This window comes from Pezoporus occidentalis, unplaced genomic scaffold (genome assembly GCF_034315485.1).
Source record: "Pezoporus occidentalis ecotype Australia unplaced genomic scaffold, CSIRO_AGI_Poc_V1 ctg14, whole genome shotgun sequence".
Taxonomy (NCBI): domain Eukaryota; kingdom Metazoa; phylum Chordata; class Aves; order Psittaciformes; family Psittacidae; genus Pezoporus; species Pezoporus occidentalis.
In genome coordinates this window covers 4,006,484-4,030,954 of record NW_026913209.1, presented here as the reverse complement: position 1 = coordinate 4,030,954, position 24,471 = coordinate 4,006,484, and the positions used below count along the sequence as shown (strand labels likewise).

Below are 24,471 nucleotides of genomic sequence, written 5' to 3'. Positions count from 1 at the left end.
TGTTTCTGAAGGGTCATTCTTCTGTCAAAATAAAAGGAGTCTAAAGAAGATGGGTGTGTCACGCTTTGGCTCTCTGTTTTTCGGGGATGTGTGGAGTCTTAATCTTTGATGTGCCCTCCAGAGACTAGTAAGGAGAAGATAAAAACTTGAGTGCTACTCCAGTTGCTGTCACAGTTGTTCTCTGCTTTTTGTTTTAGAAAGCTACATTGGGTGTTGGTGTGTTTCCTTGTTACTGCAGTTCTACCTCCTTTCCTCACAGGTTTCTCCTTCAATGCAGGGAACATCCTATAGAGTGATGAGGCCAGAGGCAAATACAACACAGATCGGGTTGTTTCCCATTCTGTTCCCAACATTGGGTCAGAGGGGACAAGCTGTATTTCCCACTACCACCATCTACCAGCAGAAGCGGAGAAGTGCACAAACTATCAGCTTGCTGACTTGAACCAAGAAAGTATAGTAAAGGAAATGTTTAAATAGTTCTCTGTTTCTTCATATTACCTTATCATTAATCCTGAAGTAACAAGACACATATCACAAAGGGAAGAATCCATGGTATTAAGAAACGCTGTTAAGTGCAGTTTTAACTGCACATGGGGTTCACATGGAATACACCTGGAATCTTTCGTGTACCCAGCAGTCCTCTGATTAGCTCAAAATGCAGTTCAGATGCAGTTGCTCAGTGATGGGATGGCTCACAGGTACTACTAGAACTTTGACAGCTAACATCTTTGGGGCTTTTTTCTAGTAGGTGGAGGCATTGGGCATTTCTGGGGTGAAGGGGGGGGAGAGTAGTCAGACATTTTGCTCAGACTGTGTTTCCAAATGTACTTACACTTCAGTTAAGTGGAATTATTTCAACCACTAACAAGATTTCTGTGATACCGCCCTTGAAAAGATTTTGTTACTTAGCTTTACTATTCCTTACTTCTCCACTTCAGTGAGAATTTGCATTAATGAAGCTATGAAGCCACTTCAAAGGACACTGAACCATAGTTTCTGTTTCAAGACTTGCATTTTCTTTCACTAGTAGATCTTGCCATTTGAGACAGCAAAAATCCAAATTCTTTTTCCCATCAATTTGAAGAAAAGATCCCCACATATGGATGCCTTTTAGCTAACCTTGGAGGTTAGCTTGTATTTTATGGATCACCTATTTCAGATGCTTATAATCGTGATTGTGAACATTCATGTGAACAGCATTTGGGTTAAACATGGGCTTTCTGCCAGCGGCATTTTTAGCATGGTGCACTGTTCAGGAATAGTGTTCAAAATGGCATAAACTACACATGAACAGCAGGCATCTTGGAGAAGAGTCAAATAATAAACAAAGGTTATTTTAACCTACATATAAAAAAAGTTGTATTTTCCTCTTCAGCTTCCAAACTTGGGCTTATGCAGTGAATTTCAAGGTCCTTTATTCACTTTCATGTTGTTCCAGTGCCTCTTTCAAATTCTCTGTTTGAGAAGGTATCCCAGTACGGTTGTGAAGAAAAGGCAGGAAGAAAAGAAAGAGATTCCTTCAACATCTGGCCCCTGAGCTGTGCTCTCACAATTCTCACCCCCAGGAGCACCCGGTAAGGGAGCCTTCAGATGAGAATGTCCCTGCTGAGAGGCCTCCCTCTGTAAGTCATCAAATTAAAGTCATTATCCCAGAACAGTAAGAACACAATGATTTGCATATCTATGAGGGAATTCGAGGAGAATGCTAAAGAGCTTTGCATGCATTAAGCAGGTAAGCTCTGCAGCCCTGTGAGGTTTTGTTCTCCTCTGACAGTAGTGCAAATTGAGATGCAATTGAGTGGACTGGACCTGGGGCCAGAGCCTGCAGATACATTGTTGTTTAAAGATGCAGCGAGGTTCCTACTTGCCGTACCATTGGATACCTAACTTCTCTTGATTACAGATGAATATTCATGCCATGGCCTTTTCTGAATCCTTAGACTTACATAAAATAAGGGCCTTGGGTGATCCTAGGATCTGTGGAGATCTGGAAGACCTTTAAGAATTTTCATTTCTAATGTGTCCTGTCCAAGATAAAACTGCAGGTTGTGTTTGTTGGGTCTCTCTTCCTGCACTTTGGAATTCACGTCACTCTTTAAATTTGACTTGTGAAGTACCTGGCTTGTTATAAGGCATTGCCCAGTTCTTCCTGTGGGGTACCAATTGCAAACTAGATGGCAATTTGGGCTATGTGCATTCTCAAATTGAGAAAGAGTGAACATTGTTATTATGTTCTCCAGTGACTTAGAGCAGTGCTGTGTTTGTTTTTTTCTTCTTTTGCTTCATTCTACCGCTTGTCAGGAGTGAAGCTTGAGCTGTGCAGCTCATTCTTTTTCATCTTGCCGTCTTTGAAGCCCTTCAGGTGTTACCCAAAGCTATAAGTTACTTGTAAATGTGAGTAGGTGTTTGCTTGCATTTGCCTTCTCTGTTCCAGCAGTTCTGCAAATGTTATGGGCCATCTTTAGCAAATAAAGCTGCTGTGTCACTAGTGAAGTGGCACAAGTGTTGCTTTGGATCTTTCTGCATAGATAAAAAGCCTTGAAGGTCTAGCAGGTATCTGACAGAAGATTTCTGCTTTTAAGGGCTCTCACAGTCATTTCTTTCTTCTGGAGGCATGGGTGAAATGTATATTTGGAAATTTAGATTTCCCTGCACTAGAAATGGGAATTTCAAAGTAATGGGGCTTTGTACTTTACAGACCAGAAATGATAAGCAATGAGGTATGAAATGGGGTATTACTGACATTACATGAATAATGTGATATGTATCCTTAACAGCTTTAATAGCTGTTAAATTAGTTTTTATCATGATTCAAGTGGCACAGTTTCATGTAATGTAGAATCATAGTCTCTGGGAATGGGACTTTAAAGGTTCCCTCTGGGAAAGATTTTCAGTTCTTTTAAGCTGTGCTGCTGACTGTGATAGATACTGGAAGATGCCTTCTACTTAAGGGTTTGGTGGGAGTTTTTTTCTTACTAATTATTATTCTTAGATGAGCCTTCCATGCCTTCAGCTTTGCTGAAAGAGCCTGAATGTACACATACAGGTTAAACTGCCTTATTTTCACTATTGTGTTGAAAAACAGCTCAATTTCATAAGGCATATATTCAATGAACTGGGCTTTCAGTGTTCCTGGCTGCTCTGCTGTCCTCTGTATTGGACATGGCAAGGTTTCTTGACTGGCTGAGAAACTGTGCGCATAATACCTATTGAAGGCACATACAGCTTTGTAAGTCCAGCCTGTGCTTGTGGCCAGGGAGCCCCACAGCCTCTCCAGGCCTGCATCAGGAACAGCATCACATCACCTGCAAGTTAAGGGCGTGATCCTTCCCCTCCCCTCAGCACCTGGGAGTGCCACAGCTGGAGTGCTGGGCCCACTCCTGGGCTCCCCAGTCTGAAAGGGTCATGGATATACTGGAGTGAGTCCAGTGAAGAGCCACAAAGATGCTGAAGGCCTTGAGCAGGTAAGTTATGTGGAGAGGGTGAGAGAGACAGCATTGTTCAGCCTGGAGAACAGAAGGCTCAGGAGGATCTTCTTCATATGTATAAATACCAAGAGAAAGTGGTGAGTGGAGCCAGGATCTTCTCAGTGGTGCTCAGGGGCAGGCCAGGAGGCAATGGGCATGAACTGGATGCATCCCTGAGCAGCGTGCTGGCTGACGCTGCTCTGAGTACAGGGTAGCACTTGAGGAGGTCCTTATGCCAGCTGACCCTGGCTGGACACCAGGTGCCCACCGAAGCTGCTCTGTCACTCCCTTCCTCAGCTGGACAGGGAAGAGAAAATAGAGTGAAAGGCTTGTGCATCGAGATGAGGGCAGGGAGATCACTCACCAGTTACCGTCATGGGCAAAACAGGCTTGGGGAAAATTAGTTTTAACTTACTGCAAGTCAAACCAGAGTAGGATAATGAGAAATAAAAACTCAATCTTGCAACACCTGAAGTTGCACTGCAGTTTTTTTTTCCCATTATCAGTGGTACCCCAGAGGTAGCAAAGATGACTGTAGCCTCTGCTCAGAGGGAGCTAAAACTCTCCTGGAATTCGCTGTCCTCTCCCCGGTGTTCCTCTTTCTCTCCTCTGCTAAATGATCCAAGGTCTCTCTCATAAGCTTCAGAAGCTGAAGATGGCCAACAGCTGAAAATCAGAGTGTGCTTTTGTTCACACTGACAATACTCTATCACATAGATGTGGAAGGCTGATCTGTTGCTTTTAAAACCTGCTAGAGTTAATAACGAACTGTAGTTGCCCCTAGGCAGGCAGTACTGCTAAGAAGCAGTAATGTGCTCCACACTTCAATTCTCTTGACCCAAAGTCTTTGCAGCCAACAGTTTTTCTGATATTGGGGGGTGGTTGGTTGGTTTCCTTGGGAGTGTTTGGGTTTGGTTTTGTTTGGGTATTTAAGTTAAATGGGTCAGTAGGTGACTGTTACCTCCTTGAAAGTTGGCACAGCTCTACTTTTAAAGTTTCTTATTGAAACGCTTACATCTGAATCCCACGAAGTCGTACTGAGCAGCAGCCTGGAAGACTGATGTCTCCTCTGCGCAGTCATGGCTGTAATACGCTGCCTGAAGAACGGCTCTCACAGGGTGCTTCATAGTTTGTTTTTCCGGGATTTCCACCTGGAGTTGACAACTGAAGGCATCTTTTAGGAACGAGAACTGTGCAGTCCCTGAGTTACTTAGCAACCTGCAGTTTGTTACGGCTAAGGACTTAGAACTGGGGCATCTCCATCTAGTTAGCGGTGGATCGTTGTTTGGAAGAGCTGCTATCCTGTACTTGCCTTACAGGGATGGCACTGAGTTAAAAAGCTGTTGAATTCCTGAATTCGCTTCCAGCCCCGGAGGCATTGCCGCGCTCCCCGGCCCAGCCCCTTCTCCCCCCCAGTCCCTCTTTCGTCTCCCTTGTCCGGTCCGGGGCGGGTGGCGGCAGCGGGTCGTGTCCCCCCGGAGCCCGTCCGCCGGTGAGTCGGGGCGGGGTCGCCCCGGGGGGCTCGTCCCCCGTGCCGGGTGGTGAGGGCCGGCCCGGGCCTGTCAGTGCTCTCTCCGCTTCCCTGCTAATAGCGCGGGCAGCTCCGTTCTGCGCTCGGTGTCTGCGGGTGGGCAGCAGCAGAGCGGCACCGTGCAGGCTCCGAGGGGTGCCAAGAGGTCCTGAGCCGCCGCCGAGCATTCGCGAGCGCTTTTGAGCTGTCTGCTTATAGGATCATTGGAAAGCAACTGGCTCTCGGGATCCTCTGCCTAATCAGAGGTGTTACCTCCTCCTCTTCCCCCAGTGTCTCTTGACATCATTTCATCCATCAGAGTTTCAGAGGAAAAAAAAAATCGAACCCACCCAGTCTGCGAGCAGCCCGCACCAGCCCTTCAGTTCTGCCGGGACTGCCGGGAAGAGCTGGAGCGGGGCAAAGATGAGGGATGGGAGCGGGGCTGAGCTCCTTGTCCTGAAGGACTGGGCGCGGGGCGAATCGAGAGGAAGCCGTGGCGATGGGCCGGCCGGCACCCCCCGAGCCCCGGGCGGGCATCAGTGAGTCCCGCGGCCACGCGTGGGGAGGCGGCGGCGCTTGACCCACGGGAAACGAGGAGCCCTCTAGGTGCGTGTGCTCCCGCCGGCCCTCGCTGTTCCATGGGCCTTCTGCTCCCCGCGACAGACCTGATGTGGAGGGAAGCGTTTCTAATATGAACTTTCTCCCTGGGATCTGGTGGTCTCTTCCCCTGGTCTTGGTCTGGGCGACCCCACCGGTCAGCTCCTCATGGTGGTAAGCTGTGCAATTCCAGGAATTTTTATTTGCTCTTGGGGAAGGTGGGGTCGGATTAATTGTAAATTAAGGAAGTGGGGGGGTAGGGGGAGCCTCTCCCTCTCAGACTTGTACAAGCGGAGCTCACTCCTGCCAGCTGCTCCGGTCCAGCAAGCCCGGCTTTACAGCGAGTGGGATTAGACGGGCTCGGCATCTCCTTCCACACCCCGTCCCTGCTCCCCGGCCGCCGCCTCCTTCATAAGCGCAGAGCAGATGTGGGGCCGAGCGGGCGGAGGGGTGCGGGGGGCCCGGCCCGGCCCGGCCCGGTGGGGCCGCTGGCACCTTCCGGCCGGTGCTGCCAGACCGGACCCGACCCGACCCGACCCTACCAGAGGCGGAGCCGCCCGAGGGGCGCGGAGCGCTGTCTGCCAGCGGCTTCCCCGCGCCCCTCGGGGAGCTGCCTGCAGCAGGGGTGGGTTTTACTGGTATTAATGATTTTCTCCTTTTCCTCGCCCCCCCATCCCCTTCCTCCTGTCAAGTTTGCCCCGCAAGTACGGCGGACCCCGGTCCCGATGACTCGCCGTCTCGCTGCGGGCCGTCCACGGGAGCCAGCAGCGAAACGGGCCCGTAGGATGGGTTGGGGTGGAGACATAGACCCGCCCTGCAGCCCCGACCCGGGAAGGGGACCCAGACCAAGCCTGCACTGAAAAGTCTTGGCGTGGGAGAGGAATTAAACCGCCCTTATAAACCTGGGGAACACATTTAACCTTGACACCGGCTGACACGGGATCAAAGCCTGATTTATCAGATTGGGAATATTTCAATGGAATTATTATCTGTGTCCACAGTCGTATGAACGTTATTTATTGCGATGGCTTTTTGTAATGGTGTCTTTTTAACTGCCACTTAAACACTTTATTTTTTTCTTCTTTTGAAGTCACGGCTTTAACGCTTTTATGACCGTATAAACTAATGAAAATACAATAAAAGGACATTTTCTCCTGTTTGATCCCTTCAAAAGACACCTATAGGAGCTTGGGTTTTATGAAAGGTACCTTTCGAAACATTTCAGGACTAATAGAGACCATCTGGACACAGATGATGATGTAATTTAATTTTGTCAAGGTTTGGTTTTAGGTTTTATTTTTAAGTGCTGCACGGAGCTGTAGCAGCGGGGCTGGGGGCTCCCCTCACTGCTCCTTCGCCTTATTAAAAATCGCAGCACCGGGGGCTGGTTTCAAAGGATTTCCAGCGAGGCGGCGGAGGCAGCTGCAGCCCGAGGAAGGCTCCTGCCCCCGTTGGCCCGGCGCTGCCCTGTTCCTTCCCTCCCGCAGGTACATGGGGGCCGTAGGCTCGTCGCGGGTGATGTGCGACAACGTGCCGGGGCTTGTGAGCCGGCAGCGGCAGCTGTGCCGGCGGCACCCCGAGGCCATGCTCTCCATCGGCCGCGGAGTGGCCGCCTGGACGGCCGAGTGCCAGCACCAGTTCCGCAGGCACCGCTGGGACTGCAACGCCCTGGAGCGGGGGCAGCGCCTGCTCGGCCGCGTTCTGCAGCGCAGTGAGTCCCGCGGGGCGCGCACAGGGCGGTGCCGGGGGGCGGCGGGGCGCGCAGCCTCCGCGCAACTCCCGCCGCTTCCCCGGCGCTAAAAGGGGCTGTGGAGGGTCGGCGTGGAGATAAAAGGGTGTTTAGGGACGGTCACTGCTGTGGTGCGCAGTAACACCTTCCTCCTCTGCTTCCCCTTGCTCGCCGCGTTCGTTTTACAGTTGAGAGGAAGGGAAGGAGAAATGCAAAATTGTCCTCGGGTCTCGCAGCCAGCGGGACAAGAAGTGCTACTTTGCTTAAAAACCTGTATCAGAGCAGACAGACATGGGAAAGGCTCAGGAAGGGGGACTGGCATATTAGGGGCTGGCCCTGCACTTCCCAGCTTCTCAGGTTTTTTGGTACCTCATGGGCCCCAAAAACATAAGGGCCACAGAGAAACAGAGGTGCCAGAATGCAGCACTTGGGCAGAGGGCTTTCCGGCCCATCCCATGGAGGGGCACCAGTACTTGGCGGGGGGGGGGGGGGGGCGTGTATGAAAGGGGCAGCTTGTGTCCAAACACGTTCCCAGAATGTTGGGATGGCAGACGTCGGGATGACAGATGTTAACCCTTTCCACAGCTGGTTCCCCCTGGAGCATTTCACTGGGGAAGGCTGCCTGTGAGGTGTGGGGTCTGTGCCTGTTCCAGGGCAGCATGGCCCTGCAGACTCTCAGCCCTCTGTGGGGGGTTTGACTACTCATCCCTCAGATCAGGCTCCAGGAGAGATAAGCAGGGACACATCTGGTAGGTCTGAGCCAGGCTGTACAGACCCCCAGCAGCTGAGGACTGCAATGCGCTTCCCACCTTGCAGGAGGACAGTTACACAGGGTATTGTTGCTATCTAAATGTTGAACTAAGGCATCTAGTGAGCCTTCAGACAGTTTATATGGTCCTTTTGACTCAAAGAGATGGCTGAGATCTGTTACTGTGCCAGGATGTCCTTACCCAGGTGATAAACGTGCTAAGATTCCTCTGAACTGTGGCTCCTTTCACCAAACGCTATGCCTGCGCACACAGCTGTGGTGCACAGCTGGTGGGGCCAGCCCTGCCCTGGCATGCACGTCCCTGGGATGTTCCCAGCATGGTAACAGCCTCTCCAGGCTGTGAGGAGCATGGTGCCTGCAAGGAGAGGAGGATGAAGGTGCCCTGGGGCCAGTGCCTCACCGGTGGGGATGGAGAGGAGGATAGGAGGGACTGGGCATGCTGACCTTAGCAGTAGGATTTCATCCACGGAGCATCATTCAGTGCCAGGCTGTGCTGCTGGTTCCCATAACCAGCTTCATGTTCCCTTACAGATGTTAGCAGTAACATCACCCATCAGCTGAAGTGTTTGATGAGGTTTGTCTGACATTCAGGAAAACACATCCAGCAGAACATGGCCTAATGCTGATGAGCCTATTTCATAAAAAACGGTAAAAATGCATTTTTTCCAAAAGTGAAGTTTTCACTGTTGGCTCATGGGAGAGAATTAAGGCATGAAGCTTCTGAGCTCTGCGCTAAGCCTGATCAGGCAGAGACTGTAGCTTAGTATTGCTCTAGTTTAAAATGGAATGGTTTTGATTAGTTTAATAAACCCAAATGAAGCATTTCTCTTCCAAAGACATCAAGTGTTTCTTTTTTATTAACACTAAAAAGTTGTGATGTTTCTCCATATGTCTTCTCCCAAATAAGTCTTCAGAAGAGCATGGTCTGTAAAAAGCCGTAGTATTCCCCGCCTGATTTTGAAGGCAGTGTAGGGAAGGCAGAGTTTGCCCAGTCTTTTTGCAAGCTTTTAGTGGCCATTTGCTGAAGGTTTGCACAGCACATGGATGTTCAGGGCTTTTCCTATTTGAAACATCTAGATGTTACTGGAATAGAAATACTAAATAATAAGATATACAGTGTAATGCTGCCCCTACAATAAAACCACAGATAATATTCACTCTTCGGGGTCCTGCTTTTGTGCTAACATTACCTATGCCTTACAAGTCCTCTGCATGGGTCTCTCTCACTGCTAGGGGGTCTTAGACACTGCACAGAAATCTACTTCTCACCTTTTCCACGCTAAAACCTTTAAAGTATGAAAATATCCCATTACTATAGAGTTGTGACAATATAATATAGCTCTGTTTTGTAAATTACTACCTCCTAAAATAAACTTAAGCAATTATTGCATTGAAATACATTCCCAATAGCCTAAAAGTAGGCACAGTCTAGAAATGCAGATAATCTTTGGTATAATAAAGTATCTTCATTAAGTGGAGGGAAAACTGCCCAAGCAGCTGGCATGTAGAAGTCACAGCTGCCAGGCCAAATCCTGCCTCAAGCATGACACAAGCAGTGCCACTGATTTAATGGAACTTGTTTGTGTGAATTACAGTTACCGGGCTTGGTTCTGGGCAGAAAATCTAAATTTAACTTATTTTCAGCAAATAACACCCAAGATTTCCCCCTGCTGCCCTTTAAGCAGGAGTGTTTATTCTGAGTGCTTCGGAAGAGGAAAAGCTGGTTTCAAGCCTTATTCGCAGTATTTTGCAGCGTGCATGTTGTTTCAGAGTCCCTGCTTAATAATTTCTTAAACCTAGTTCTGTAACAGCACTTCATATATTCTCTAAATTGATGAAACATGTTAGAAATACCAGCTGTCCTATTCACATATCTGTAGAGAGCAACTGATCCATGAAAGTATATTAATCAATATCAGAAGCAAGCATTTAATGTTTTCCAACTCTAACACTATATTGATGAGCTTTTACCAGGGAGGGGTTCAAGTTTAAGCCATGACTAATTCTGGCTCCAGGGAATGTGTATTATTTGTGTGATTTCAGCCCGGTTTTATCTTCTGCTTAGCAAAAATGTCCAGGCTATCTGGGCTGGGATAGCTGCTCAAAATAAGTACCCCAGTGGTTTTAAAGTGACTTCTTTTTGTTTCAGGTAGTCGGGAATCTGCTTTTGTGCATGCCATCTCCTCCGCTGGAGTTGTTTTTGCCATCACCAGGGCATGTAGCCAAGGGGAGCTGAAATCCTGCTCCTGTGATCCCAAGAAGAAAGGCTCTGCTAAGGACAGCAAGGGCCATTTTGACTGGGGGGGCTGCAGCGATAACATTGACTATGGCATTAAGTTTGCCAGAGCTTTTGTGGATGCCAAAGAACGGAGAGGAAAAGATGCAAGGGCGCTGATGAACCTTCACAACAACAGAGCTGGAAGGAAGGTGGGTATCCATCCAGCAGATGCCTGGAGATCCTCTCAGAGAGTTCTCAGGGGTCTGGGGCAGGTAAAGGTTGGCTCTGGCTGACAAGTCTCAGTAGTCAGGAAGAAGTATGGGATGAGCAGGAGCCCGAGGTGATGTTTCTCCCTTGGAGGCTTAGTGTGGCAGAGATCTCCAATCAGATCATTTTCAACTGCTTAACAGTACTCTTGTCTGAGTCTGTTCATTGGCTCCTTGTGTGAGAAGATAAGCAGGAGTCCAAGTTGTTGTAGCATCAGTTTGCATGGAGAAACCTTCATGCAAACCTCCATGTTTTGAGCCTTACATATGGAAGGGGTTTACTTTTGGTTAATATAGAATAGAAATTCCTAAGGGAGGCTGAAGGCCAGACTGAAGAACAGGCTTGACTGTTAAAGAGCAAACTCAAAATAGCATTAGAGGGAAAAAAACCCCATCGTGTCCCTTCATGTATGCATACGGTAAACCTAAACACAAAATGAGCAGAGAGAAAGTACGACTTCACTTTTTTAGACAATGAATCCAAAACGCATGTCCCTCCAAAAGGCATTTTCCTTGTGGCATGACCTGCTCTAAACAACCCCCTTTTAGAAATGTTGTATGAAAATACCATTCCAGAATTTCCACAAAAAGACTCCTTACTTTTTTGTTGTAGGCGAGTAGGAGTAGTTGCTGGGTGTACCGGCAGCTGCTGGTGCGAGGGCTGAGGAATACATGTGCTCACATTTCGTGGTGATAGCTATAAAGAGTAAGAATAGGGCATGAAACTGGAATATGCTGTGCCATTGTTCAAAACATAATCAAAATCTGCTCCATCCATGACAACTGGAATAGCACAGAAAAATATTTCATAGTCCTGGACCAAGCCCTTCTCAGATGATCATAGAGACCTCTTTGTCTTTGGTTTTCCTTAATGTATATTCAGTAGGGAGGAAATTGATCAAATTCTGATCTTTTTTGTATTAAGAAGTTCCCTTTATAAACTGTAAAATTATTCTATATTAACTATCCCTTATTAGAAGCAAAGATCTAATTTTAATGGCTTGTACTGCAAGAAGATGATTTTCCTGATAATTATTTCTCCTTTAACATCTTTTCTTCATCTGTTTATTACCAGCAGGTGTAATGAATTTGTAGTACAGACAGACGAACCTATTGCTTCATTACTGAGTGATACTCATATGCAATACTATGGCTGTATTTATGTCACTGTCCAAAAGAGACTGCAGTCTTCAACACAAGCAAAGACTTCATCAGGGGGAATTAGCTCCCTGTACTTCCTGTAATAGTTGAGTATCTTAATAAGTTTAAAAAAATATATATAGAATCACGGAATAGTTTGGGTTGGAAGGGGCCTTAAAGCTCATCCAGTTCCAACCCCCTGCCGTGGGCAGGGACACCTTTCACTAGAGCAGGTTGCTCAAAGCAGTAAAGAATTTCCTCCCAATATCTGATCTAAATCCACCCTCTTTCAGTTTAAAGCTATTCTCCCTGTTCTATCCCTACAGACCATTGTAAAAAGTCCCTCTCCATCTTTTTGTAGGCTCCCTTTAGGGACTGGAAATCTACTCTAAGTTCTCCCCTGAGCCTTCTCTTCTCCGGGCCAAACAAACCCAACTCTCTCAACCTGTTTTCACAGGAGAGGTGCTCCAGCCCTCTGAGCATCTCTGTGGTCTCCTCTGGACTCACTGCAACAGTATATGCCAAATAGTAAGGCAGTATTGGTAAGGAGGTAGGGTTTTTACAAAAAGATCAAATTTTCCTTAATAATTATATTAGATTAAAAATAACCCATTCTCAAATGCTCTAGGCCCTTCCTTACTGAGAGGTGCGCTGTTTTGTAACCACCATGCAATAGCGTAGGTTTAGCTGTGCAAGGATCTCACAGCCTCAGCCTGCCCACAAGCCGGGCATTTGGATCTGTATGAGACCAGCTGTGAGCTCACCATTTTCTCACCCCCAAAAGGGGTTTCGGTAGGTTTCTTTTAAAACTAGTCTATTCAGTTTTTACTAACTCAAAAATACTTAGAATCAATATTTATAATATTCCCATGAGTCATACAAAATAATATGCTATGTATCATTATAGGAACATCACTGACAAAAAAATTGCAAGTCCTGCACTCCTATGTATGTGCTTCTTCCACTATTCCAGCAAGTTGTTCTAAACCTACAAGTAGTTGAACTGATTTCTACTCAGATAATTAAAACCAAGCATCTGCTTAAATCCCAGTTCGTGATAGTACTATTGGCAATGAAGTGGGGCTGTGGGAATGCCAGTGACTTCTTTGAAGTAGTCATATTGTTCATAAGTTGCAAAGAAAATTAAAAGTACTTTGGTTCTAAAATACAATTCTCACTTTATAACTTAATGCCTGACTGAAAAACACTGCCCTGCTGTGCATCAGTCTCGTTTCTAATCACGGACCTTTCCTCTCTCTTACTTTCCTCCCATGATGCTGGTCTTCTTGTACAAACTCTAAAATGTCCATATTCCATGAGCCCTTAAGGCATAATATTTATAGATTAAATATCAGCATCTTCAAAATTACAAATGAATTATTTATTGTCTATGGACCCATCTGTTGTTCTCCAGCATCATACAGGTAGCCTGAATGTCTGAGAGGAAGCTGTAATGGCTTTAGTGCTGTCCAAACATTAAATTAATGATGAAGGTGATCTCTCCAGTGCAAACTAATGAAGGGCTTATTCTAAAGTGTTTGCTCGAAGGTTTATAAGCATTTAAAATCTATTGTATTTTAAACTTTTGCATGGATGTGATGCCGAGCCCGGGGGGGATGCTTTGCACAGTCTGTCAAATTATTTAAATACGAAATGCCTATAAATGTCTGGGCAATATTTGAAACACTATTCAGGGCAGGGAGCAGCTTTGTGAATCTGAGCTAGAGAGGGGCAGCATGGCGGTGCTTCCGTGGGAACAGTGGGGAAAAGAGGTACTTTGGGCTACCAAGAGGCTGAGTGATTCTGTCCGCTTCCCAGACCTCTTCCTCCTGTGCAGCCTTTGTCCTAGCGTTATGGAGCATCCCGACCCTCGGGACGGCTTGCAGGAGCGAGGAAGATAAGCCCACCAGCCGGAGGCTTGTGTGTAGGGTTGAGTCAAGCAACCAGAGCAGGCCAACCGTGTGGGGATGACTTGATGTTACCAGTGGGTGTCACTACAGACCGTGATTTGGAGACCTGCAGGTCTGCGAGCCTGGCATTGCAGGATGAACGGAAAAGAAATGACACTTTGTTTTACCTGTGTATATTTTACTGCGTTTCTAAACAGGCCGTGAAGCGGTTTTTGAAACAGGAGTGCAAATGTCACGGTGTGAGTGGATCATGCACTCTAAGGACCTGTTGGCTGGCCATGGCAGACTTTAGGAAAACGGGAGATTATCTGTGGAAGAAATACAATGGAGCGATTCAGGTGGTCATGAATCAAGATGGCACGGGTTTCACTGTGGCTAATAAGAGATTTAAGAAGCCAACTAAGAATGACCTGGTATACTTTGAAAGCTCTCCAGACTACTGTATCAGGGACAGGGATGTAGGTAAGCCTCTATCATTACACCTGAATGGTTTTATTTCAGACATTTGTACTTTGAAGTACTTACTATTGAGTGTGTGTGTATGTGTATATGTATATGTAAATCCATGCATGTAATCAGCAGTAAACAGGCAGGAACATATTTTGGAAGGCCGGTTCTTTACAAGAAGAATAGCTCTTCGATACCCCTAGATGTTAACCAGACACTAGTTCTAGTACAATGCAGCAGTTTCTTCCAGGTGCTAAGGAGCTCTGGAGCTGCTGCAAGGCAAAAGCTGCTTTTAGGACAAGTTTGAGTTCTGCTCTGGGGGCAGGTCCATACTTTACACAGCTTGTACATGCTTGTATCCCACAGCTCACTCCAGAGCTGCCAGATGTAACTACATCAGTCCCAAGCCTGTTAATTCTCTATGTCCCCTTCTGTCACATTTCTTCTTGTCCATACTGTTATGCTACTGCTGCAGACATCCAAGAGACCAGTGTCCTCCTCTATCTGCAGCTGACTGTGGACCCCCTAGTTGCAGACACAGCTCTCCCCATCGATAATGTAGGTGTGCCACTGTCAGTATGTGGGACAGGGCATCTAGAGGACATGCAGGTGGATGAAAGGATAGAGGTCAGTGGGGCACAGCACACTGCATTGAGTGACACAGCTCTTTGCGAGACAGTGTTGGCTCCATCCATGATAACCATCGCGTTTTCTGAAGAGCTGTGCCAGCTCCAGTGGGAAGAGGTAAATTTTCAGGGCTGCTGTTCACATGGAATTTTTTCTGCTTTTGTAGTTTTCAAGAGAGACACACTTAACAGTGTTACAGGATTCAAGGACCTGCCAAGCACCAGGAATCCCAGTGTCGGTTCATGACCCACGTGTAGTATTTCCTGATGCAACAATTAAGAACTAGCAACTAGAAAACCAGAAATTTGGAAAAGAGAGCCAGGCTGAATAATGTATGAGGGATGTTGTGGAACTAATTAATAGGTTGTATAACATACCGGATTGCACCCTGTATGACATATCTGTAAGTATCTGAATAGCAATGCAGCTCAACTCCTTTTGGCATTGCTGCATATTTACAGTCCAAGTTTACTTGGAATAAGCATTGCAAAACAACTGCACTCAAATAAGAACAATATGTGAAATCCTGGTCGTGTACTCTTGACTTCAGTGAACCCACGATTTCCTCCAGTACACTCGTGTTGTACAGTGTTTCTAGTTAGTTGAGTAGCCAAGGTAATTTCAAATGTTATTAATGGCTTTTGCAGGTGATGCTTATTACCTGCACAAGTACATATTGTTCCTTGAATAGCGGTTGATCCTGTAAAGTTTAATACTTTAATCCAAGTGAATAAATGGGCATACTGCAGCACTGTGCAGGGACTAGCTTTGGCGATTAGGATTTATTCAGAATTTGAAGTTGCCTCAATCATTGTAAAACCTGTGCTTCCTTTCTCCTGAAAGGAGAGCTTGTACGTGAACCACTTTTATGTCAAAAAGCCATTTAATAATCTTTTTGTGCTGAGCCTAATCTCATCTGTCAGCCTTGCTATCGTGGAGGAGAGTGGGCATTTTTGCCTGCAGTATGTTGTGTGCTCTTGCCTGATGCTGTCAAACCTGCCCAGAGATGGCAGAGTCTGACATGTGCTTTGGCTCAGCTCGAGATAAGGCTGTGGGTGAGGCCGTGTTTCTTCCCTGCCCAGAATTCAGAGAATGTGTCTGTTTGGAAGAGCACATTTTTGGCAAGCTGTGGTAAACCTTGAGTGGGATGTGGGATGTCCTGCTGCCTGCATGGAGCAAAAGAGAATCTAAAGCTCATTTGGCTTTGAAAGAGGTGATTTCTGCAGCTGAACAGCATTTTTTCTTTATTATCTTTGGTTTTCCCTCTTGAGTGGTCCAGAGTGTCAGCCCTGTTAAATGACTGGAAATGAAATGAGATTATGGAAGTTGAGTTTGGAAATAGGTGGGGAACATCTCAGCATCAGCTAAATCTAATAACACAGCACGTCAGTATGCCCTTGAATACAGTTGTGCCTTTCATTCTTGCGGGAATTTAATTGATTTAGTGCTTCAGGAAACAATCAATCGAACAAAATATCTGGGGATTGGTTAGTACTGGGACTGAACAAAAGATTCCCACAGTAAAACTTACGAAGTGTCACAACTTGACCAAGAGACAGCTTCACAAACTGTAAAATGACCAAGCCAGTGTCCTCTGTGGCTTGCATAAAGTAATTTACTATGGCCAGTAAATTGAAGGTGCTCAGGGCCTGTATCATCAGTGCCTTAACCAAAAACCCCACATCCTTCATCTTCTGCTGTAGGAGCTTTTAGCACTGGTTCTTTTTTCTGGTTACCAGGCAGGCACTGGAGGGTCCTAGGGCTGAATATACCCCACTGGGTCTGGCAGTATTTCTGGGGGAGGCAGCTGGACGTACATACATGGATCACCCGTACAAGATGAAGAATGTGGTATTAATATTGCTTTTTCCTAAAGGAAAAGAGGAGTTATTAATTTGGGGGGAGATATAATGTATGGAAATCACTGCTAGCATCTCAATAGCAAGAGAATGCAATAACCTGACCACGTCTTGTCTAGCATTAAGATTTCAGGACTTTCAGAAAAGGACCAAAGGAAGATTATCAGAAGTGTTCAGAATTCATTTAACTCTGCTTATGTGGATGCTGAAACAATCTTTATTCACAATTTTGTACTCACAATCTGATAGAAACAGAGGTAGGACATCCAAGAGGGATACGAAAACCTTGTCATAAACGTACTAATTTTTGCCACACTTTGCATGATCTTCTCTTACATTATCATGAATTCCCAGCTCCCCAAACCAGTGCAGAGTAGCCAGGACTGCACATGGGGAGACCTGTTAGAAATTATAAAGCTGTGAAGGAAAATAAAATGATTTCTATGCAAGCATCAGTCCTTATGTTGTACATACCGTCTTACCCTTACTGCACCTCCAAAATGCTCTGAAAAATGCCTCTTGCTTATCTGCTTGTAAGCTTCAGTCAGTAGCAGTTGAAGTTTCAGAAGATTGCTGTCTGACCATCCACACAGGCTGGGTTGATTGAAAGCTGTTGTAAGTTTACCATGCTTTGAATGTACTATTGGGTAAGTAGAGACTGTGTTATAACATAGAAGCCATAGCGTGGGCATCACCAGGTTGCTGGCCAAGCCTTCATTACAGGCTGCTGTCCATTCACACTATGAAAGCAGTGTAATGTCTTCCTGCAAAAGAAAACATTTCAGAACAGGCTTATTACAAATTAATTTGTACAAAACTCTCCGGGCAGTGTTTGAGTGAGGCCTCTTCCTGCAGGGAGACCCCCACCAGAGTGTGCAGAGCGAGCTGGGCTCAGCTATGTGTGTGAGGTGGTGCATATGAGCGGGCAGGTTGTGTGCCCAGGCCTGGACACCAGTGTGGAGGTGATGGGTGAGCGGCAGGGTGGCGTTGGCGAGCGTGTGCTGACTGTTCACAACTGTTCTGTCAGCAGTGAGGCTTTGGCCATGTGGGGGTGGTGGTGGAGCAGAGGTAGGGCACATCTGTGTGCAGATGATCTTGAGCTGTTCCAGCAGTCCTTCAGGACCTGCTGCAAACCCATGTGCCATGTGCTTCAAGTCATCTGCAGGTTTCTCCTGATGCTCATGTGGTCATGATTTAGGCACTTGTAAAGCCAGCATCGCTGCCTCTGCCTGTGCGTGGGGTGGGGATTATGTGCCTGGGTTGCGGTGGCTACTTTGTGTATCCCCAGTAGGCATCTGGGGTGTTGTGATGGTGTTTGAAAACCCTCCACACCCAGTCTCGTGGTGGAGAGCCCTGTGGAGATGCATGTGCAGTGCTACAGGCAGCCCCTGGAGATGCGCATGGGGCAACAAGCAACATGCCCAGGGTCTGTTGCTTCCCTTCACAGAGTTATTTTCCTGTTAATTTATTTCCCCTGCTGCCCAACATGAGCTATTTGCTGCATTTTTGAGATGAATGAGACAGAGTCCAGAGCGAAAGACAGGTGGGAAATTCAAGTATAGCCTGCAAAGTACTGGTGCTATGCAAGATGTGTTAGTGCTTGAGGTATGTAACCCATGGAGGGAAACCAATCCTGATCTATGTTAGAAACTTCTCACTGAGATTAGCTACATACAGGCAGTTCCTGTGTGACTTCTTGGCTTGTGTCTCCCCCTTTACACATTGCAAACTTGTTGGGTGCACTCCCAGCCCCGTGGAAGCTGACAGTGGAGCTCGCAATGACTTCCATCAGGGCAGCTCTCCTACAAGCACCGTCCGGCCAGGGAGCAGTGCAGTCCCCCCAAGAGCCACTGGGAGTGGAGAGGTTATGGCAGCCTTCAGAGCAGTTGGAAACTAGAAAGAGACACGTCTTCACTCTAAACTGAATCTGTTGCTGGCCTGGGAAATCCCAGCCCCTCCAGCAAGGCTGCTGCTGGTGTGCGCTGCCTGTTCTCTTCAGTGGAAATTGGTTATTGTTGTTGGGGGTTTCACTGTTTTATTTTGGGGTTTTTTTTTAGGTGAAAGTCAAATAATCAACAACTTTATTGCTTAAAATCAGATTGTTAATCAGTAGAAATAGAAGGGAAAACTTGAGTTTTAAGGGAATAAATACATCTTAGTGCTGTAGGGTGGGAAAAAGATGTTTTTCAACTCTACCATATGTTTGCTTAAGAAAAAAACTGTGCAAACCAAGAAGAAAGGGTTTGATGTATGGGCCTTAAAAGTTGGCAGTGTTAAAAGCTGAGGATGTTTTGGCAGGTATAACGTTGTGTTTCGGCGTGGCAATTCCAACGCTTGAAATAAACACAAAGAGGTTGCATGAAAGCTTTTTACAAGTTAGAACATCCTCCTGCCTCTTAAATGCTGAGTAGGTACATTGCAAAGGTCGGAAAACTGCCTTGTTTAGTTTGGTGTCTTCTGCTGCCTTCATCACCTGGGCACCTGAGTGCCCACTGAGGAGCACTGGCCGCTCGCTGTCAGTATTGCTCATTTTCTTTCTCATGAGAGAAGCTGCAGAGATGCTGAAGATGCTGTCTGAACTGTTAGCAAACATTGGTTTTGCTCAGAAAATAAGTGTTCGTATGAGCCTGCTTTCGTTTCTGTCACATTCTGAGGATAATTTAGCCTCCTCTCCTAGTGGCACAGTAGATGATGCATTCTGGGCAGTATCAGATGATACCAGCTTCTGACTCTGTTAGCAGCTGAAATCATTTTGCATTTGAAGTCAGTGGTAAAACTCCTGTTGAAACCAGTGGGTGTCTCCTGCTGAGGTTCTCCTTCACTGCTGTGCTATTTCCCCAAGCATCTGGAAATGAGAATTTTGGAGTTGGAAACTAGCCTATGCCTCAGCTGAGGAATGTGGTCAGACCTTTCCAGGGCAGGTCCTGCAGGGTGTGGGGGAACTGGGGTCTTTCGTCACCACCTGCAGCCAGGCGGGAGGTGAGCTGAGGTGGAAAGCAGCTTTGCTGTTCCTCTGATGGAGAAATGACACTGATCTGGCCACTAAATGACAGTGGCACAGTGAAGGATCCATTGAGTGACCAGCTTGTAGCACACAAACCACATGCAGAAAGTGAAACACCCAGTGTTTTGACATCTACCCCAAATCACAGTTGGAGATAATTGTCCTGGGTGTGCTGCATTACACAGCCCAGGCACACCAGGACACTGAGGCTGGGCCTTGTCCGTGGGGTAAAGCAGGATGCAGAGCAAGGGAGGTGAAGGGGAGGTGAGCAGGAATTCACACCAAATTCCTGACGCAGAACATTAATCGCAGCAGTGGCAAGTTTTGCCTTTGTACTTTCCTTTTTCTTTGAGCAGAGGGCAGGACAAGCACCTACAAAAGTGGCTATTCAGTTGTATTTTGTACAATCTAGGATGCAATGGATATTGCTTTGGGCTGACAGAAGCACCAGCACTTATATTTAGATGTCACAGTGCTCTGCACAGCATCGTGGATGGAGGAGAACGTGGTGGCCGGGGAGCAGGGTTTGGTTTGCTTTCTGCCCCAGGCTTCCTAAGGGACCACAGGCAGATCCTGTAGCTTTGCATCCTCCTGACTCCTTAGCCCATCCCCAGGCTGGGGGCACCCGGGATCACAGGAAGTCTTTCTTGCCCCAGTGTGGAGTGATTCCTAAAAAAGGATCTGGGAAGAGCCTTTTGGCATCCCTGCTTTGCCTGTTGAGGAGGTTGCCTCAGTGCAGCTGGCCTTGTAGGGATAGCTGCATGGCAGAGGGCTTGCTAGGGGTGATGTCTGCTCATGGTGGTACTTCTCTGCCCCAGGACCCTCTGCATGGGATCCAGGCACCAGCACTGGCTGTTGGGACAGGAGACCGGGAGTTACTGCTGGTTCCTTGGTGCAGGGTGAGCCCGATGCAACGTCACTGGTTTTTACATCCAAGTGAGGTGCTCCCCAAAACAGCAGAGACTTTTAAGCACTGTTCAGCTGCCTGCCAAAGATGCTGTGCAGAGTGCTAGTCCCTGGCAACAGCGTGAGCAGGCTTGGATCCACAGGACATCCGGGATTTAACAGGCTGCTGGAGCAGGAGCCCATCTCTGGCTCTGTCTAGCTGTCTTCTCCCTCTGCCTTTTCCCTCTTGGGTGGCTCAGCAAGTCTCTACCTTGCTGGCACAGCAGCACCTCTGCAGCTGAGGACCCTTGAGCTGGGGGCAGGTGGCCACGCAACACCTCTACTCACTGAATATTTGAATATTTAAATAAACACAGGTGTAGAGGTTATGGGGGAGAAGGCTGAGATGCCTTCCAGGGACTCAAACGCTCCTCCAAGCAGCAGTCAAAGCCTGTCCTGACTTAGATGCAAGAGCCATGGTCTGAGAAGGTGACTTTATGGAAGTCCATGAAACTCCTCACTGCCTCAGTGGCTGGACTCAGGCCTGAAAAGACATCAAGTGCTGTAGGGGACGGAGAAACAACAAATACTGGTGTGTTGTGAACTGCTTCAATACAGCAACATCAGTGCATACAACCAGAAGTACACCATAGGGGAAAAAAAAAGAAAATAAGAATTTATGAAGCTTAGATTTTTAATAATTACAGCTTATGATTTATTAAGATGGGTTTGCTATCCTCACTCATGCAAATTTCAATTAACATCTGCACGTATTTTTTTTTCTTTGAGAAAGTAAATTGTTGATGTTTGATGTACATCTGTTAATAAACTTTGTAAAATGTTTCCAGTTAATTTGATGACCACAGTCAATATTTAGGGAATCCTGTTTTGGCCAACAACATAAGAATGGAGCTATAACCAGGTCTAGGGAAAATGTCAGAACAAGTTAATCTTCTGGATATACCTGAAATTGGTTTATTATAGCAATACATAAGAAATTAGATAAAGCAATGAGTATTCATAATTTTCAGATCGGTAGCAATAATCTGCCAACAGCTGTGGTGTAGAGCCCAAAGGGTACCCTAAGATAAGCTTGTGTTAGATGAGCAGTTGCTCCTATGTGGTTCAGTTGCTGTTCGGGCAATGACATACCTTAAAGAGCTGTTTTGTGCCACGTGGAGATAGGCAGAGGCATTTCAGCCACTCCAGAGAGGTTTTAAGAACATGAAAAGACACCCCACTTCACACAGCCCTGGGGACTGGTTGCACGGCTGCCTCGGGGAGGGTGTCTCCTTGCTGCAGAGGACAAAGGTGCTATGGAAAGATGAAGCAAGCATGGTGATACTAACAGAATCAGGCAGCACCTTGAAGTATGGGGTCCATTTTGCACCTTCTCAACTCCAGACTTGATTTCTAGGAGAAATTTGAGAGCAGTTTTACCTTATTATAGGTATTTATAGAATCATAGAATAGTTTGAGTTGGAAAGGACCTTCAAAGGTGATCTATTACAGCTCCTCTTCAATAGATCAGGTTGCTCAGAACCACATCCAGCCTGGCCTTGAATGTCTCCAGGAATGGTGCATCCATCACCTCTCTGGGCAACCTGTTCCAGCGTTTCACCACCCTCATCGTAAAGAATTTCTTCCTCACATCCAGTCTGAATCTCCCCTCTTTTAGTGTAAAGCCATTACCCCTCATCCTATTGCAGCAGGCCCTGATGAAAAGTCTCTCCCCATCTTTCTTATAGGCCCCTTTAAGAACTGAGAGGAGAGGCCACAATAAGGTCCCCCCCGCCTTCTCTTCTCCAGGCTGAACAACCCCAACTCTCTCAGCCTTTCCTCATAGGGGAGGTGCTCCATCCCTCTGGTCGTTTTTGTGGCCCTCCTCTGGACCCTCTCCAACAGGCTCATATCTTTCCGGTACTGAGGACCCCAGAGGTGAATGCAGTACTCCAGGTGGGGTCTCACTAGAGCAGAGTAGAGGGGCAGAATCACCTCATTGGCTTGATACTGAATCCCTGGAGGTGTGATGCTAGAGGATCAAATACACTGCAGGTTATGTCTCCTACCCCTATTTCATGTGTTCTATCCTTCCCTAAAGCCCACCTCCTGACCTTCACTGCGCTCCCCTTGCAGGGTCCCTCGGGACAGCCGGCCGGGTTTGTAACCAGACGTCCCGCGGCATGGACAGCTGTGAGGTGATGTGCTGTGGGAGAGGCTACGACACGTCCCGTGTCAGCAGGATGACAAAGTGTGAGTGCAAGTTCCACTGGTGCTGCGCTGTGCGCTGCCAGGACTGCCTGGAAGTGGTTGATGTTCACACCTGCAAAGCACCAAAGAGCGCTGGCTGGATCTCCCGTACATGATGCACAGGCTACTGGTGCTTGAGGACCACAGCTTTTGCCCTCCCTGGTCCATGCAGGGAATATGCCCAAGGTCTTCTTTACTTTTACGTCAGTTTTGCCTTTGTCTTTCATTGCACAGAAGCTGATGACTAATCAATACAAATTCTGCAGCATTTGCTTCCCATTTCTGCATGACAGTGCTGCTGCTGAGTTGTCTCTGCATAAACTGATGCAGCTCTGGAAGGATGTACTTCTGGCAGGACTCTTCTGACCGACACTCAACTCTCCTTCAGACTCCTTGTGGCTATTTGTTCCTGCCATGAGGAACACAGTGAGATGCAAAGATGGGGCATTTTCTGCAAGGCCACCACCACCACCTGCATGGCTGACTTTGCTCAAGCATCTTCCGAAGGATCTCGTGCTGGTCCACAGTCACGCGTTGGATACTGAAGTGCTCAGGAATTTGAGCACCAGTTGGTGATTCCTCCGTGAGAGAAAATCTGGGGCCAGGCTGGGTGAAAGGCTTTACTGGAGGAGTGTTTGTCCATCCCCAGTGGACTGGGGTTTGCAGTAATGTGGCCACCTGAGGCCAACCCAGCCACCGCTGGCACAATGTGGCTTCCCGTGGGGCAGAAATTGGCCCATGGCGAAAAGCAAAGGAAACTGCAGGAGATGTATCCAACCACAACACTCCCATAAGCTATTAAAAAGTCAAAGCAAATGTCTTAGTTATGTATTTGTGAAAACTTGCCTTAAAAGCTTTTAAAAGGCCATTAACTGCTGTTGATTTTGTGACCTGAAGGATCAAAGCAATTTGTTTTGCAGCTTAGTGAGAGCTGGGTATAGCACACTCAGCTACCAAAGGATGAGGTTTTCTAGTTGCCACTTACTGAATAAGCAGAAAAACATTTGCATAAAGCTGATAGAGAAGGAAATACCTTGTCTCAGTAATGATCGGGTTTCTAAAGAATCTATCGACTTCTATGTTCTTTTAAATGTAATAAATCTATTAAATGTGTTCAAAATTACACTTTTTATTCAGATGGGAACAGCTAAACAAGATTTTCCCTGAATACTTTCTGCAAAGACTTGTGTTTATGATTAAGGGTGCACTGGCCTTCGATGGAGGCAGTTACAGGTTGTGCCAGGTCTATATGCTGGGCTGGGATCAGCATAAAAACCAAATTGCTGGAAAGATGTGCAGGCTCGGGAGGCTCAGAAATCACAGCCTCACGGGGGAGGAGCTGGGTCAGACAGGGACCAGCTGCCTCTCCTCTCCTTGGAGCAGAGACCAGCAAATGCACCAGGATGAAAGATAGGTTCTGTGCCAATCGGTCTTATAAGGCTCTAGAAAAGCACCAATGAACTTCAGGGACGGGCAAGGTAACGGAAAAATAACATAGCAAATAGAGGTTGAGTGGGTGATAGAACATACTGTAGATGCAGGTAAAATTTCTGTATGAAAATGAAGAAGATGCAAGGAACCCTAACAGGTACAAACAGTGCATGAAAAAATAATATACAAGTAGCATATTATGGCAATAATGTGAGCACTGTGGTTATGTTGATTTTTTAAAAGGAATATTTAAAAGGAATGGGATTTTACATTCAGGGGCTTGAGGGAGCAGTCATTTCCATCTGGAAGGCTTTGGAAAATGTTTGTATCATTAAAACAGGTAAGTCATCTCCAGAAAGCAC

General features: G+C 46.8%; 1 protein-coding gene across 1 annotated transcript; it reads left to right on the top strand.

Moving 5' to 3' along the window:
* Positions 1 to 4,695: 4,695 nt before the first annotated feature.
* Positions 4,696 to 23,726, top strand: WNT2 (Wnt family member 2). The gene is made up of 6 exons (XM_062609620.1): positions 4,696 to 4,798; positions 5,269 to 5,748; positions 7,062 to 7,285; positions 10,222 to 10,499; positions 13,804 to 14,068; positions 22,565 to 23,726. The coding sequence occupies exons 2-6, from the start codon at positions 5,669 to 5,671 to the stop codon at positions 22,792 to 22,794; spliced, it is 1,077 nt and encodes a 358-aa protein (XP_062465604.1). The 5' UTR covers positions 4,696 to 4,798; positions 5,269 to 5,668; the 3' UTR covers positions 22,795 to 23,726.
* The last annotated feature ends 745 nt before the right edge of the window (positions 23,727 to 24,471 follow it).

Excerpts from the sequence above, each read along its gene's own strand:
- WNT2 (XM_062609620.1), top strand. The coding sequence starts at position 5,669 with ATGAACTTTCTCCCTGGGATCTGGTGGTCTCTTCCCCTGGTCTTGGTC. Across the intron at positions 5,749-7,061 it reads CCGGTCAGCTCCTCATGGTG|GTACATGGGGGCCGTAGGCT; the intron begins GTAAGCTGTGCA and ends TCCCTCCCGCAG. Across the intron at positions 7,286-10,221 it reads CGGCCGCGTTCTGCAGCGCA|GTAGTCGGGAATCTGCTTTT; the intron begins GTGAGTCCCGCG and ends TTTTTGTTTCAG.